The 17,370-nt window shown below is 43.4% G+C and overlaps 2 protein-coding genes across 4 annotated transcripts in view; one reads left to right on the plus strand and one right to left on the minus strand.

Moving 5' to 3' along the window:
• LOC139993754 (uncharacterized) overlaps positions 1 to 1,842 on the plus strand; it is a 253,487-nt gene extending 251,645 nt beyond the window's left edge. Inside the window, exon 5 of the mRNA XM_072015766.1 lies at positions 381 to 1,842. Coding sequence (XP_071871867.1) covers positions 381 to 464 — 84 coding nt within the window. The 3' untranslated portion in view covers positions 465 to 1,842. The remainder of the gene's footprint in view (positions 1 to 380) is intronic.
• LOC139993750 (nucleolar protein 4-like) overlaps positions 1 to 16,679 on the minus strand; it is a 94,764-nt gene extending 78,085 nt beyond the window's left edge. For all 3 annotated transcript variants that reach the window (XM_072015760.1, XM_072015759.1, XM_072015758.1), the window contains exon 1: positions 15,378 to 16,679. In XM_072015760.1, the coding sequence (XP_071871861.1) occupies positions 15,378 to 15,422 (45 nt within the window). In that variant the 5' untranslated portion in view covers positions 15,423 to 16,679. The remainder of the gene's footprint in view (positions 1 to 15,377) is intronic.
• Between the last annotated feature and the right edge of the window lie 691 nt (positions 16,680 to 17,370).

Raw genomic sequence — 17,370 nt, forward strand, 5'->3', positions numbered from 1 at the left:
CGGAACGTCGTATCCGGCCTCGATTTAGACGATCGTTGTCGTCGAGCTTTTCGGTTTTCGGCCACGGAACGAACAAAGGTAGACATCGCTATGCAGAGACAGTCTGTGTTGTATTGCCCGTCTCGATTTCACATAACCGTAACTAACCGCGATCCCAAAGAATTAAGTACAAAAGAACAAAGTCTAAAATTCCTGTCGGGTTGTTAACGATTTCTCCGCGTATCTTCGTTCATCGCGCGTGAAGATTATCAGCGCATCGTTCCCCAATTACGTCCAATTTCTGAATTAACCCTTGCAACATTGAACGTAAGCGCGAGCTTCGAAAGATTGCTCGTTCTGCGTTGAAATTCCATTTGTGTATCATCCAATCTTATTTTTAGCGACGCGACGGAAGGAGAAGGACGGAGAGAAGAAAGTTGGAGAATTGGATTAAGCGGTGGAAAGTCGTTGGTGTGTACCTTTGACTCGCGATACCCTAGCTACTACGCTGTTCGACCGGAATCGTTTTCCGACAGGGACAACGACACGTTACTTACCCTAGGTTCGGGATTACTCGACGATAATCGAATCCGCTCGCCGCTAATTGACTGCAGGAGTAATCGCGAGTAAAACTTTCATGCTTCGGTCGATTCGCGCCGCTCTGCTTGACTGACAAGCGACACGGGACGAGGAACAAATGGCTATGGAGAAAGGACGACAGGGTGGAAGGGAGGAAGAGGATCGGGTGAACGATATCACCGGAGATGCCTCTCAGGTTGCACGGTAATTGAAGTAAAACGGGAATCCTTCCCTCGAATGTCAAAACGAATTTACTACAGCGCGTACAGCCGGTTCTTTTGTCTTCGCGTTCGCCTCTGACGAGCTTTTCGTGTGTTTCAAACTATTGAATTTAAAGATCGTTGAGTTTTACATTCATACAGGCAGGTCATACTTTATAGCACATCCTCAGACCAATAAAGGTATTGCATATAGCAGCTTATTTCGTCCAATAGAATTCCATAACTCCGATTGTTAACGTTGTAAAGATTTATATCCATAAGACCGTAAAGTCTAAAACAAACATTTCATTCTTAAAATCCGCAATTGTCTAAGTTCATAAATTCGGAAAATACCGACCAATCTGGAACTCTAAATATTCCGACCGGTTAACGAATAACAGTTACGTCTCTATCCTTTATCCCCGAAATTAAAGACGAAGCCTCTAGATTGCGCTTAGAATTGTTCCTCGACAACGTCGTTAACAACTACGCAGAGAGAACATCACAAATAATCCTCTCGCATAATTGTGTTCCTAGTACACGCCCGTAAAAGTCCCGTAACGTACCAAGGGACCTCTACAAAAGGTGGGACGAGCACTGTTCCATAAATTCGAACGACGTATCTTTTAAGCGCTGTTTATAGCGTTCAGGTAACAAGCTAACCGTTCGAACAACAGTCGCTAGCCAGTTTCGGCTCTCCGTGGATTACAAACAGTGTCGTCAGCGAACAGGTATTTCACGAGCCTGAGAGAGGGCAGATGGTTGAATTATGTACGAGGCAGGTCAGGTAGATTCTCAGTAGGTGACCTTCGAACCGACGATAATTCGGTTATCGCTTGAATTTCTCCTCGAAGGAAGAGCCCATAACGGGTTTGAGTGTTTCGATTTGCGAGATTGTTTAGAATCTACGCGATTAAGGTCGATGATGGCATCGACGTTATGATAATGGCGTGTAAAAATTGCGTAGACCGATAGTTGCTATATTTAGAATTTAAGAGCATAAACTGTTCGATACACCGACCAAAACACGAATAAAGAATGAAAGTAGAGGCAAAGCTCGGCCATTTCCATTCTCCTTCGACAAAAGAAACGAGAAACTACTGGCATAATTTTTCTTAAATTTGCAACTCTTACTTACTGGTAACTTTAATTTGTACGTGCGATAATTCCACAACTTCTGCATACCGAAGTTTTGCTCGCGCGGTTTCAATAACTGAAAGAACGAAACACGAAAAGTATCGGAACCAGGTCAGAAGTCGAAAAGAAAGATCCAATCGGCCAGGTTGAGCCATCGTGCGATCCAGAAACGACATAACTCATCGGCTCGCGGTTGCCTTAATTATCTGCTCGAGTGCGCGACTAAAATTACGCGTCAGGTCGAGCCTTATTTCACAATGTCACCAGCCGCGTGATTATATCGATCGGCTGCATTCCAAGTGTCGATACGTTTTCGTAACAACACAGAAAACCGGCCTGTCCTGCGGCGCTCTCGATCGCTTCGTAATTTCCTTCCGGCGGCGCGTTTCGCGTAATTTATCGATGAATCGCGTGTTCCAGCTAATAGAATCGTCGGTTAAAAAGACGATATAGCAGCGTTTCTTACGAGCGAAATTATCTCGCGAGTAACTCATTCGCCGTTCGAAACACTTGGCACCTTGCAGAATTTTCGTCCCATTTCTCCAGTTCGGAATAAGAGGGAGCAGGGTTTGCGCGAATTTCTCTTTGTAACGATCATCTTATATTTCGAAAAGAGGAAACGTTAATGGAATTTAATCGTCATTTATCATTTTTTGCTTGCTTTGCGAGTAGAACGATATCCGAACGAGTGGTGGATTACGCGAGAACAGAGAAATCATCAACGATACTCGATGACAAAGCGATGATACTCGTAAAACAATTTTATTACGTATCTTTATAAAATATTCACTCTCGAACGCTTGCATCTGCTTGCAGATAAAAGCAAACGAGCACTCGATCCAAGTAATTATGTACACGTTTCGATCGGACGTCTGAAGTGTAACGAGTTAATGGTACACCTTCCTACAATAGCTATAATTTAAGATAATAACGGATAACACTGTATTTTTTCTAACTCTTCCTACGTGATTCGATTTCGCTTAAGAAGTTTATTTTTAAAATACGAAAATCCGAATGTGAATCCTCGCGTATCAAAGATACCAGCGATATCCGCCACTTTTAAATCCCAACTTCTTTCATACTCGATGTATCTCATTAATGTACCAATAATCAGTTCCACTGCTTTCAAACCACTCTAGTTCGATAATTTTCCATCAGGCTCGAACGTCTACCATTCTCCGTTCCACCCCTAATTGTAGTCCGATTTCCAATCCACCCTGTACACCGCGAGGCGAGCGCCATGCAAGCTACAGAGTCGATCGTTCTGTCGGTACGTGTGCACGTGACTGGTGCAAAAAGAACACAGGACGTTGCATGTGGACGTCGATGTGGTGTACCTTGACACGGATGGCTCCCTGAATCAGCCGACAGCTAGCAACAAACATCACTTCGCTATCACACACGCCTACCGACCGTACACGATCACCAATGCACGCTGGCAAGCGGTGTGCGTGCGTGTGTGCCGGTTGACGAACGGTGCCGATAAGCTCGTCATCAGGCTGGCCAACGACGATGAGCACGACCACCACCACCGTTGCCTCCGTAGGAAATTCCATTTCCTCGAGCCGTGAGCCGGACCGCTGATATTACCGGCCCACCAAGGATTCGTTCGGAGGTGAATCGCTGGACGTAGAGCTTTATCGAGAAGCAGGATGATGGGTCTACTTTATGCATCGCAGCTTTCATCAAAATCCCTTGAGATATTACTCACGAAATGACAAATGCGAGAGCAATAGCCTTAATATAGAATCATTTGTACATGTTTCGAAACATATTAGAAGGAAAAGGAATATATATATATATATATGATAGTATTATTTATAGAGGCGTTAAATTTAGAAGCAAAAACAAAGTTGCGAATTCTAGTACGAATATGATAAATTCATCTTTCAAGAGTGCAACTATAACGCACGACTCTAATAAGACTAAATATCAACGCGTGCAAATAAGCATCATTTACACGTAGTGCACGCACTTATTACCCGCTAGTTTGGTTTGTATTTATATCAAAGCCACGTTTCGTTGAAAAAAGAAACGGTCATTAAAGTAATCGGCATATCGATGTATCGAGAAATTTTAACACGATTTTTCTAAAAAGATTTCCTCCTTTGTCGAAAATTCTATTGGAAATTTAATCCCTAAGAGGCAAGTACGACGGTAAAACGAGTTGAGAAGAGATTTTAGAAAAGCCACAGCCCAACGACGGCCCCCAAGATCGGTCCGCCTATTAATACTTCACGCGCGGAATTCACGGTACGTAAACCCAGAATCTTTACCGCGGCTCCGACAGACTATAAAGGTAACCGCAAAGCAACTCTGCCAAGGAGCCAGGGCTAGAGGCGATCTTGGAACGTGAACAACGTGGCTCGCGGTTCGCTCACGAAAGAAGGATGAGAGGGCGTGGTTCCACCCCGAGTGCATTACCGAAGAGTATACTTTTGGAACATCGGCTGCTCCCGCTTTTGGGGTAGCGCTTGCTATCGGAGGGGTGGAAATAGCCTCCTCTCTCTATGTACTCCACTTCGGGTGCTCGCGTCATGGATAGGAACAAAAGCATCCATCGATTGCATCGTTGCTTTTGGGAAATCGGTTAACACGTTTTGTGCCGCGTGCGCCATCGATGGTCCTCCGTGAATACCAAAGAGAAAATTTTCATTGGTCAAAGGAACGCGTTTTCCAATTTATTATTTACGTAAAGTAGGTACGACGAGGCCGTTTCTTTTTTTTTCTTTTTTTCTGCACATTTGCTAAAATTCAGTTTTCCTAGACGATACGATAAGAATCAAATATTGTTCGCAAATTTTTTCGACATAATTACACGATACCGTAAAAGTATCCGCGATATTATTGCACGGAGTTTATCTTGTTCTCTTTGCTACGCAAGTTAGACTAATCAGTTGAAAGTACCGCTCTACGAAACAAGAAAATGTCTTCCCTTTTCTGTTATCAGCGTTTGTCAAACGATTATCTGAAACCCTTGGTCCACGAAATATAACGAAAGATAGCAAATATACGAGCGAATATACGTGTATATATTTGGAACGTACCATGCGACATGATGAAACGGGGGCTAGAAAAGAGCGCAGGGGTCGCTCGAAACGGGCCAAGAGAAGGGATGCCTCGGTTCTTCCCTTTTCACCCCTTCGCGCCTGTTCCCTTTCAACGCGTATAGCGAACGAGCACACTGACACACCCTTATTGTCGGTTCCAGGCACCAGCATACCTGATCTTATGGGAAATCCATACTGGCCCTTACCTCGCTGGGAATACGAGGGGTGCGAGACACCCCTCGCTCTCAAACTCTTTCCTTCTCCTCTTTTGCAAGGCTGTCGTGGGACGAACTGCTCCCCGTTAACGCCCCCTTCCATCGCCGATGAACTCGCCCTGCGAAGACTGTCCAATCGGAAAATGCAACGCGTCAAAATATTTTTCGCTTTATCATACATAATCTAGTCGTTCAAACTTGGTGCGAAATTCTTTCGAGCTCGAATTTTTTGGAAAGCGAGTGAAAGTTAAAAGAATGAATACCATATGATCGGTTGTTCGAGCTCGGTATATCAGGCTAGTCGAAAATTCGCAAGGCAGAGAACACCCGTCAACAGTTGCGTGTTAGGCTGGCACGTGTGTAGGTGAGTTAATTGGCTGAACGAATGGGAACGATCGTGTGAATGATAAACTGGAGACTTCGAAGTCGATGGTAGAAGTACCTTTGCCGACTAACTGAAGTGGCGATGTATCAACGGGGCACGATTAAGGGCGTTATTTCCACAACGAAATATGTTTCGCGAAATCAGAATAAAAATTTAGACTTCTTCCTAGATGAACTTGCCGTTCGACTTGCCGATAATTGTGCAATTTTATTTCATATAAATATTTATTGAAAAATTTGTTCTTTCGTTTTAAAATAAAACAAGTTGATAATTGAGGTCTTTCTACCCACTGCTTTTCCTTATTTATGCCACGAACCTTATCGATCTTAATACTAAAATTAAAAACAAAATGCTAAATGCGTGTTTCGATAGAAAGCGCGAGAGCTGGGGGGCAAAAGAACAAAAAAAAAAAAGAAAAAGAAAAAGAACAGAAAAAGCGGACATATTGAAAAATAACGTTTTGCTCGCAAATCGATTTTCCGTCATTTACAAGCTCCATTAAGCCCTTGAGATCGTTGTTAAAGAACGAAACCTCTTATGCCAAACCTTCAGCCTTTTGCCGCGACTTTCCACGTTCAGTAATTTAATCCTTTAAAGAGAGAATCGCACGCCTCATTAGCGCCCCAGGATTCTGCACGAGAAGCGTTGCAAAGCAGCCTTTAAGAGTTCTGTCTGCAGGATTTCAAGAATTTATATTGCCAGCGACTGTCTGAGAGAACTGAATTTTGAATACTTCGCCTTCGATGCGCCAGAATAAAACAAGTCAACGATTATTTTCGTACATACACGCACGCATGTACGTTGATCTTACAAAGACAACGCGAAAGATCAATTTCTCGCGCAACGTTATAATATTTAGATTTGATAAATAAAGAACGAAACGAACAAATAATTCCTTTCGTAGGTATCACACCTTGTACGGCGCGTCAACGTTGAAGCAACAAAGCACATTTCGGATTATATCAAACTTTAGATCGTGCCTAATTAAGTAAATTTCGCACTTCGTGTAATCGAGTAAGTTTCACACTCTGTGTTCCATGTAATTAAGTAAATTTTATATTCAAATTAACTTGGCGAACTTTAAACCTACTTAAACATCAATTTTGCACATACATACTTTATGTGTGATCGGGTAAATTTGTTTTGTAAATTTACGTAAATTTCGTGACTATGTAACTAAATTCTGCTACTTACATTTCCATTAGTACAAAAATAAACCGAATGCGACTAAAAATGTTGATTTACGTGCGATTTTAATAAAACCTCGAGTCACTTTCTTTCAGGAAGACAACTTCAAGATTACCCTCGAGTGTTTACCTTTCTTTAAAGAGACACTCGAGGAGGCGGCCTTTCAAATATAATTTTACATATACTTTTCCACTCATCCACCTTTTCTATACGCTATACCCCTTTTTAAATACTTCAAGTAATTCTTTATTAACTCTTGGCTCCGAATGGCCTACTCGTACGTGTACAAGCCTGTAGAAATCAGCCGTTTGCTGATCAAAAGCGTATGTACGACCTTAGCTGATATCGCGGCGAATATTCGAAAATATCAAGAAGCCGTCACGTTCACCGGCGACTGCTCGATCGTTACAAAGAAGGATCGTGCGTCCATAGGAAGATGGAAAAACGCTGTTGTAAAGAAAATGAAACGTTTATCGCGTTAAATCGATAGAATTCCGAGCAACCTTTAACGCCTGCATGCTACATCACCCACGTATAAAAAAATTTAACTCCATATTTTTCACTCTCGCATCGCATAGATTATATCACACGGCAGGAACACATCGTCTCCTGTCTCTTTTGTCTTTTTTTAACCAAAGAATAACGACGCAAATAAATAGCATCCATCGTCCAAGTAGGCGAGCAGCAAGGACACAGAGTAAATATTACATCGCGAACAGGCGGCAATAATACGCTAAAAGCGTCCCAGTTACAAACGTTTCTTGCTGTTTCCTTTTAAACGCGTCGTCCATTCCCGGCTAATCCGGCTTAACTCTTGCCACATTACTTGGCCGAAATACAAGGGGAAACGATAATCGTATAATGTATTCGCGACGAATACGTCGGTATCGAATTACGCGTTCATCTTGCGTCCCGTTCCTTCGCGTTTAACTGGCTGATTCACATGGTCGCTCGCTCGCTCGGTCATGCGCTAAATATTTTTCAATTCGCATCTCCGTGACAGATACGTCCGTATTATCGTCGACGAACCGCGGACGACGTCGATAAGAAATTTTGATGCGCCACCGCATCGCTGGCAACAACGTCGACGTGTCGGGGAATTCCCAACCGTCGATCAATCGGGAAAATTTAAAAGGAACGCACACCCGCTTGCATCATTTTTTATGTTTTGCCGTTCTATTCAAAGACAGAGGAACGAAAGGTATTATACGCGTTTCGTTATACGAGAACGTCAACAACGATATTTCTTTGCGCATTCTTTTACGTAAGAATAACATTTCTGGTATTTTATCAACGTTGAGTGTGATATAATTGTGGCCAATATAGATCCATGTGGTTCAGCCTCGTGTAACATCAGAGGGAAGAAATTATTACGTTCCAACATCCGAAAATTTTATTATTTTCTCCTCCGCGAGCTTTTTACGAGTCCTAGCAACTATGTTTTTAAAAGTAGCGTTACGTTGCAACTGAAATTCCTTTACACGGCTGGCAATGCCAAACGTAGGGAATAGTCGCCGCCGTGCTGCGATCACGCATGAATTTACGCTGAAAATACGCGTGTCTGCAAATACTATTTCGTAATCTCTAGGGTCTAGGCAATCTCTGTTATTCCGTGGACGCTGACGCTGTCTTCCATTCATAACACATAGGCCATTTTACGATTCTAAATATTGCCCGTTCGTAACGATAAATATTAATAAAGGATAATCGCTAATGACGCATTTCTGTCAGCGAGCGTGATTACTATCGTGGGACTCACGGAAATGTTACGCTTTTATGAATATAAATATCGTTAATTTAGATACGCCATCATCTTTCTAATACGCACATACGCACACGTTTGGGCGGCAAACTTTTACAAGCCGTGCGCGCAGCCCATTCGCTTCTATACTTCATCCCCGATAATTTTTCGAAAGCCTGGTTTTTCAGCGGCCTCCTCTGGTTTTTTAAAAATTCCATATCCGTGGATAACGGTCAGACGGAAACATAAAGGGTAATAATTTTTTTAAGTAACACCGAGACCGGTGCGGTTAATACGCGCCGCGAATCTACCATACTAATCCAATTCGTGTTAAATGAAAAACGTGCACGTGCTTCTATATTATTTAAAAGAACAGATGGTGGGATTAACAGTGCGAAATGTTAAAAGGCGCATTATAGCAAATCATGTACGTACGTAACACGGTTGAATTATAACGAATACTTTGACAAATTCTAAATTAAATCATTACCACGAAACGCGAATTTCTGTACAGTGTATAAAATAGAGTACTAAGGGGGGAGGGGGCGGGGATCCAATTATTCATAACAATCTATATATTTAAGTATAAGATAGTTATAGTTTCGAGGGAAGACACGATTCTCCGAATCTTTGACGTCTTTTTTGCATTTTTCATACTATCAGCATATTCTACGTTATCGTCGATTGTCGCAACGAAGTGGAATAAATTTCAACGCTACGTAGAATAAGATATTTTCCCAGCTAAGTTCGAGCCATACGTCATTTACCTGGGATCATTCGATTTCGCAAAAAATCATTCGATGCCGGTGTATTTTGTTAGAGAACAATCGTCTGACGTCAGTGGAAACGGACAACGTGAATCAGACGTAATGAGTTTGCGTTCGAAACGCAAGAAGCGCGATACACGATGAAAAAATGCCGGAAAAGCTGGTATTCTATTATTAAGATCGAAATCGCTTGCAACGAGCCTATCTGATCTAATCTCGTTGTGTGGAAAACGGCATCGGTGTTTTTATTATATAAAAACATGTGAATGTATAGAATGTACAGAATTTAAGCTCGTTTGGGTACGATCACGAAGTTTGAATAACGATAATTCTTCTAAATCGGCGACGATTTAACAACCTCTAAATTCCATTCGGAAATAACAACGTTCTTCCGAAAGTTCGATTCTTCCAAGCGCGGAATACCGCGCGAAATGGAAAAGTCAGAGTTATTCGACACTATACGAAGAATCGTTGGATGTGGAATCGCGACGATGAGAAATAGCGCGATGCTTCGCGTAGCTTCCTAATTACCTGGTTCTGAGCGCGATCGACGTAGCTGAAAGGGTGGTCGAATGAGCACGGTGGGGTGAGTCGGAGCGTTGCGTATCCGGCGGGCGCAAGCGTGAAAAACTTTCGAACGTAGCGGGAAGAAAGCTCGGTCGGGTCGTCGTGGAGGCGACAACGAACGAAAGGGAGTCGAGAGGGAAGATTGATTGGCCACAGCGAGTACGCGACCGAAAGAGAGAAACAAGAGTAGGCGAGAGTAGGAGAGTAGGAGGAGGTGGAGGAAAGGGGCAGAAAAAGACGGGCGAAGGAAGACGGGTCAAGGGAGAGAGCTGGAAAAATATAACCTGTTGGACCGTGAGGGAGAGAGAGCGAAGAGGCGCAGGCGCGAACAGGACGAACGATTCAGTGAACGACAGCGAGAAAGAGAAGAAAAGAGAGGCGGCAAAGCGAGACAGCCTCGTTAGTTCAAGAAGAGGGGAACTCGAGAAGCGAGTGCTAGCGGAGGAAAAGAGAAAGAGAAGGAGCGGCTATGCATAGAGGGGAGAGAGAAGGACACAGACGTCCCGAACCTGCCTCAACTCCAACTTGACTTTCGCGGTTCGATTCTGATCGGATCGATCTAACTAGCGCGCCGGCAAGCAAACCGGCCACCGGTATTTACTGTTGCTCTCTTCGTCGTGCGCGCGCTCGCCGCTGTACTCACGCGCCTTCTCCGCCCGTTTATCATGTGTTGCATCGCGTTCGATCGGCGTGAGCCGCGATCGTTCTTCAACCGGGACCATTTGTCCTTCCTTTTGCCATTTTTCTTTTCCTTTTTCTACCCTTCGTCCTGTTCGTTGTTTTGCTTTCGGTCGGAATGGACGCATCGCCGCGATGGACGAGATTGCAAGAATTAGAGAGCCGATAGCGGATTGCTTTGTTCGTAGTTTCCTTGAAAATGAAACTGCACAGTATTGGGAATACGTAACTGTAGCATTTCGTAGGTTGTTCGATCGCATCCCTCTAGGTTAGACAAAGTACGGGATTTTCAAATGGTAAGAGATATCATTGGGAACTTTGCTTTCGTCGGACAATGGACGTACGTAATTGGAGTATCGCGTGAAGTAAAAAATTCTGTAATTGTTTTTCACTTGCGACGATACATCGTGCTTTCTTTACATCGAAACCGCTGTGTCTCCGTAAAGGCGGAAATAGATTTACCAAACTTTTTACAACTGTAGATATATCCTGTTTGTAAGTTTCTATAGAAACTGCAGGAGATACGTGTAGCGGCGAGTTACGTGTTCCGTGAAATAAAAGTTCTAGACACTACGTTTTTAATTTGAAGATACAAAACTCATAGAATTTTATAAAAAAAAAAAAGTTTATAAAAACAAATATGTAACAGATCTGCCGAACAAAGTTTTTAAACGTTAACCACCGCGCTTAAACCACGCACTTAACCACGTTAAAAGCGCTTAAATTTAATTAAATATTAAAAATATCAAATCTATTATATACGATTTCTTCGTTAAAAAGTACCTAAGAATGCCAGTGGAGAGTGAATACCAGCCGATATCATATAAAATTTGTATTTCGAACGTGAAGCAGATAATCTCGACGCTTCACACACCGACTGTTCATAATTGATCGACCAACGACCAATAGCTGGAATTTATTTTTTCTCCAATTTGTGAATACCGAATGCACCGTTTTATCGAAATAAATCATAAAACAATTTCAAAGTTACTTCACTTGTGTAAAATAAATTACTCGATCCTTAAGAATACAAATAACTCGTTTATTCTGTATTTCATTCACGATAAAACACGAATAAAGTTAGAATAATTATTCCGGCAATTTTACTTTCGAACGAAACGCACTTCCCATCCAGACGTTTTCGATAAATCGTACTCTGAAATTGAACTAAATACGAAGTGCATCGAACCTCTCTATAATCTCTTATTCGTGTTAAAAAGAACATAAAAATAGAGCCGGGCACGGAATAAACCAGCGACGCTGTTAATTCTAATTGTAACGCAAAACCAAAACATTTGTTCCGATTGACAAACGCTGGTGTTCGATTTTGTTCTGAATTATCCAGTAAAATTTCCTGACCGGCGAATTGTTGGAAATTCAACGTTTCAACGTGGACAAAAGGGCACTGCAGCCGCGCGAAAGATTCAAAGGCAAAACGAGTACATTTTTCGAATCGATCATTGTTACACCGTTGCGTAGGCTAACAGGATGGTATATGGTTTTTGGAGCTAAATACGGTCGGCATAGCCAGGATTAATTTATGCAACCGGACGATCGATCGGCTAATGGAGTTCACAGGGTTGAATATATCCACAGGCCTGGCTCGCGATCCTTTTCCACGAATTTTATTTCATTCACGGTTGAACAGTACGGATAAAAGGAACTGGCTCTTTTAAATCGATAATTTTGAAAACGTTCGAAATATCCCTTAATCGTGGAAGAAATGGATCTTAAATATACTCGAAGCTATTATGGCTTCGCCTGTTATGGAAACGATTAATACAAAATTTACAAAGTGCTTTAAAGAGATAAACGATTGAACAGGGACTAAAGGTGAAAGAAACGAAATATAGAGCAATCTTTAGCCCAGCGAGAGGATCACGTTTTGGAAAAGAAATTCGCGGTAGAGAAATGATCGATGGAACAAGGAATTGCAGTCGAGGGTGAGGATAGATTGCAGACTGTAAAATAGCAAAAAGAAGAAAGTATCGGAAAAAACATTTTTTGCCCTAGAACAATATTTTTTTGAGGGGTTCGATATTTTCTCGTTTCCTTCGTTTCTCCCAAAACATTCCTCCGAACCCCATCGCCGCAACATATGCAATTAATCGCGGATTTTAACGATGTTTCGGTCACCCTATCTGCACGCCACCCTGAAAATTACATTTCCGCGTCAATTACCCCGGGCACGAATAATTAGAATAGATATCCGGGGAACGAATCGAAAATATGCAAATATAATAATAAAATAACGCTCGGTTACGATCGACACCCCTTTAACGCCTCCGTAACTTAAAACACCTCAAATATTAATGAAATTACAGGAAATACGAATGGTAATGAGTTCGAAGTACAAACAACGAATTAAAACTGAATTCCATTCGTTTCGTGACTACGTTACGTTTCCTTTTATAGATAACGAGACCGTTTGACGACATTTCTGGGTGAATAACAAGAACGGAATATATATACTTACTATCTTAGAATCGTTACCTCTTAATTGGATCAAAAATATAAAGAGGAAGATATTATTCGCAAATAAATGAATCATTAAAGGCTCCTAGTTTCTTAACACGTTTGTGTGCTAATAAATGAATACATTGTTCAAAATATTCTCGAGTTCTATTTTCTCAATTTTCTGTACATAATACGTATATGCCATAAAATAACCCAACAAGATCCTATCGTTTTAAAACAACAGAAATTATAATGTTCGTCGTATAGAACGCGTGAGAAATACTACAAACCGTCTTATTTAGAAGAAAATGTACATGCGTATGCCTGTCCTACTATGTTATTGCGTTAAATGTATTATAATAAAGATATTACTTCCCAAGGGGTTAAGTCCCATTTTCTAAATTCATCAAGTAAGAAATTACCGTGCATTTATTTAAATTATTCTACATCAAGGAAGAAGCTAAAAATGATCGCTTACAAGGAATAAAACGATCTGGCGTATATTAAAATTTAAATAACGCGCGAGTGAAGGAAACGGAGTAGGTACATAATTCCACGTCGCGTCGATGCGCCTAGTCACGGAGATTCTTGAATCGAGCACGTGCTTCACCGAGCTCCCTAGAAACGCGATCCACGGATTATCTTTCGTGCAAGATACACAGGTCTAATCTAACCAAGGAGAAGAAAAAGCCCCGCGCGATAAGTCCGATCCGACAAGTTCGTCATCGAGTATCGTTTATTTCTGCGATTTGCGTGTCGTCGAGTGAATATCCGGGAATTTTGCGATGCTTTCCCAATCTACATATTATCGAAGTACCGCGACAACAAAATCTAATTTTAACGTGTTCGTTTTATAAGAAAATGGCATACTCTTCGAATAGATGAATGTTAAAGTGGTAAAATAAAAGAGGAAAATTTATAACGACTATTAGAAAGTGCGAAGAATTGTTGGTAAAATATTTCACGATGTATAAAAGTTGTCAAAGCTCTTCCGCATAGTTGTTCATTGTATCGCCGTACAGCTGTACAAGTTAAACTTGGTTATACCAAGTGAAATGTAAAATGCAATCAGAGTACAAATGGTTAATTACACAAAGTTATTTAAATTGCGTTAATTTATTACTCGATTCATGCAAAATTATTAATAATATGTACGTTTAAGTTATAACGAATAGAAGCTTTTACGCGACTCCAAAATTTAATTCCACCTTTTCTAAAGGAAATAAAATAAAACAACGACAATTTATTCATACGAGATTCGTGAATTTTCATATTTTATTAGCTACATTAATAGATTATTCGAAAAAAGATTAATGTCTTCAAACAGTTCGTATAAATTGTTTCTAATCTTTCCCGATGATATAAGAACGAAAAAACGGCTGGGAAGCGTCGTCTAATCGTGCGTTGTTCTCGATAAAAAGTTTCGATATATTCGCAGTTTTCTCTTCACGATACTAAATGTACCCTTATTTCGATATGAAACACAAAATTGTTCAAGCAAATTTGTTGCGCAACAAACGTACCAAGTACATAATTTGAAACTTTGGAAAAAGAACAAACGAAAAGACGTACACATAGTATCCATTACGATATACAACGAGATTAAAAATGAAATTCAGGTTGCCGCTAAATTTCTGGTCGATACGAAAGTACCAATGAACATCGAAAAAAAAAAAAAAAAAAAAAAACAGGAAAACGTTGAAGCCGGTACTCGTACTCGTACCCGTCCGCGTACGGGTTCCAGTAGTTCGAAAAACAAAAATTGGGAATAACGACGCAAGCAACGGTTAATGAGTCAATACGCGTTAAGTGTTAGCCTCGCAACTTTTCCGCGCTTGCGTCCCCTCCGACGAAATTCGTGTAACTCTTTCAATTAAAACTTTCGCGCGCGGTACATCTTCCCTCCCCTCCTCCCTCTCATCCGCCCACTCTCGCACCGACTGCCTCGTTCGCAACTCCAAAAAACACGGAGAGAAAAAATTAGACTGCAACGGAATAATGAGTTGCACGAGGAAGGAACGCAACCTGGTGGCAGAAAACTCCAATTTTCCGAACACCCAGTACCGTCAGGTCCCCCCCCCCCTCCCCCCGTTACTCCTCCTCCTCCTGCACCATCCTCGCTCCGCTTACGCGACAAACATCCCCTCCGTTCATACTCCTCTTTACGACTTTACGATATTATCGTATCGCGATTCAACAACGACAAACGTCGTGTTCGCGCAACACAGTTACACACGACGACGACACGGTACGTACGACTCGTAGCAAAGAAAATGACAACCTTGAACCTCGAGCTGCTATTATAGCCCACGAGTTAAACTTTGACTCCAACGAGTTTTTACTAGATCGACGCATCGACGACTCGCTTTACGGAGTCCTGTCGCGAAAAAAGTCGGATCACGTGGTGATACGGTGGCAATCTCGATCGACTCACCTTGTGATGCTGCATGATAGCAGTGGCCTTTCGCTTGGCGGACATATTCAATTGCAGCGCGCGTGTCTTTCTTCTTCCTCGTGGAGCGACAACCGTATATCTCTGTCTCTTTCTTGCCGCGTCGCTATTCCGCGAGTGCTCTTTGTCTCGCTCGTGCTATCGGCTTTACCCTCACTGACAAACTGCGCTCCAAACAACGAAAGCACGGACGCTTTTCGCGATACAAAAGATTGGCCGATGTTCTTTATTTATCGTACTTCCCTTGCTCGATCTTCCGACCTGTCCTTGTACTTGATTCAATCACGAAACGATAACACGAATCGTATAGATAGGTGGTATCGAAAGAACGGAGTAAAGACGAGATGTTTTGTATATGCGACGGTGGCACGTATTGCTTCGACTTTCTCAGAGTTCTTAGTTTAGTTCTGTCTCTGTCCAACACTGGTAACTCTGTCACCTTCTAGTTAGACGCGTACATAGAACGCGCGCTGTCCTTCTCCCGCGCACGGTCCGCGAACTTTAAGCTGGCGCACAACACCACGCAGCAGCGACGCCGCGAACCGCCGCGATAAAATTCCCGCGGTTACCGCAGGTGTTGACGTTGACGGGCGCGAGCAAAAAAAGGGCTGTGTACCCGCGCGAAAACTGTTCCCTCGTCCACCGACGATCTAACCTTTCGTTCACGTACGCGATACTCCACGGACGAGCTGCCTCTATAAAGTCCATTGAGCCGATGCAACACTGCCAGAATCGCGATCAGCTGGTCGATGAAAATGTTCGCGCATCACGCAGACACTGACACGCACAGACGTAGTATCTGGCTACGCCGCGTAAACGTTCCAAGAGAGATCGTCTTTGGTGAGCGAGCACGGTAATCAGTAGCTTGCAGTCTCGGGAAACGTTACACACTGACGAACAGAATGCCCGCCAACTGCAAGGACATACAGGCCTCGACACACAAAGGTAAATAAGAAGGAAAATGTTGCGCTCCTTGTTGCACGAGGGACGCTCGTATTCCTCGTGTACGCGTCGCGTGGTCGCGCACGCCGCGGGTTTTTTGACTGTCGAATATCGGCCGGGCACCGTGGCGCACAACGATCTTCGGTCGTCTCTTGCTGGTAAAATCGTCGATTCCACTGGACTCGACCGACGTCTGTCTGTTACACGCGAAGAGGGAACGCGAGTTGCGTGAAAACAAACGCGTTCTTCCCCGTTGCTAGTGCCAGTGCTAAGAGAGCGCCACGCTCCTGAACGAAATCATAGAACGTCCTCACATCACGAGCGCTCACGGCAAACTGGTGACTGGCGACGCGGCGGCGACCCCCTCTCTTCGCCTACCTCACCCTTTCCACTACTCTCCTCACCGCCTCCGCGCCGCTCCCCTGTTCCTCTCGACTCCCCCACGTCTCCTCACCCCAACCACGCCAACCTCACTCCACGTTTCACCCATAACCCACTCTCTCTCTTCCCTTCTCTTTCTCCTTCTCGCGCCGGTACTCTCTCTCTCTCCCTTTCTCGCTCTCTGTCACACCCCCTCCCCTCCATACCCCGGCCCCTTTTCCCATTCCCTCGTTCCGTCTCTGTCTCTCCCTAATGCCGCGCCCTGCTATGACCCGTACCGCTCTCACTCCCCAGAGCGGTCCTCCTCGAACGCGTCAACCCTCTCTCCTTCACCCCTGGTATTCCTTTCTGGTCTCTGCCTCCGTCTCTCTTCCTCTCGTTCGCTCCCCTATACCTCTCCTGTCTCTTTCTCCTTCTATCTGTCCGTCGCGTTCTCTCTGTTCAGCCAACTGTCCGTCTCGGTTCTTCCTTTCCACCGTTCCAGCGCCCTCGCCGGTTCGCCTCGACCCTCCCCGGCCCACGGCGGCGGCGGCGGCGGCGGCGGCGGTGGCGGCGGCGGCGGCGGCGGCGGCGGCAGCGGAGGCGGTAAGGTAGGGTCTGTCACCATCAGAACACCGAAGGGGCCGGTGGACGGGTAACTCTCCGAGGGAAA

Source organism: Bombus fervidus, chromosome 13, assembly GCF_041682495.2.
Source record: "Bombus fervidus isolate BK054 chromosome 13, iyBomFerv1, whole genome shotgun sequence".
NCBI lineage: Eukaryota > Metazoa > Arthropoda > Insecta > Hymenoptera > Apidae > Bombus > Bombus fervidus.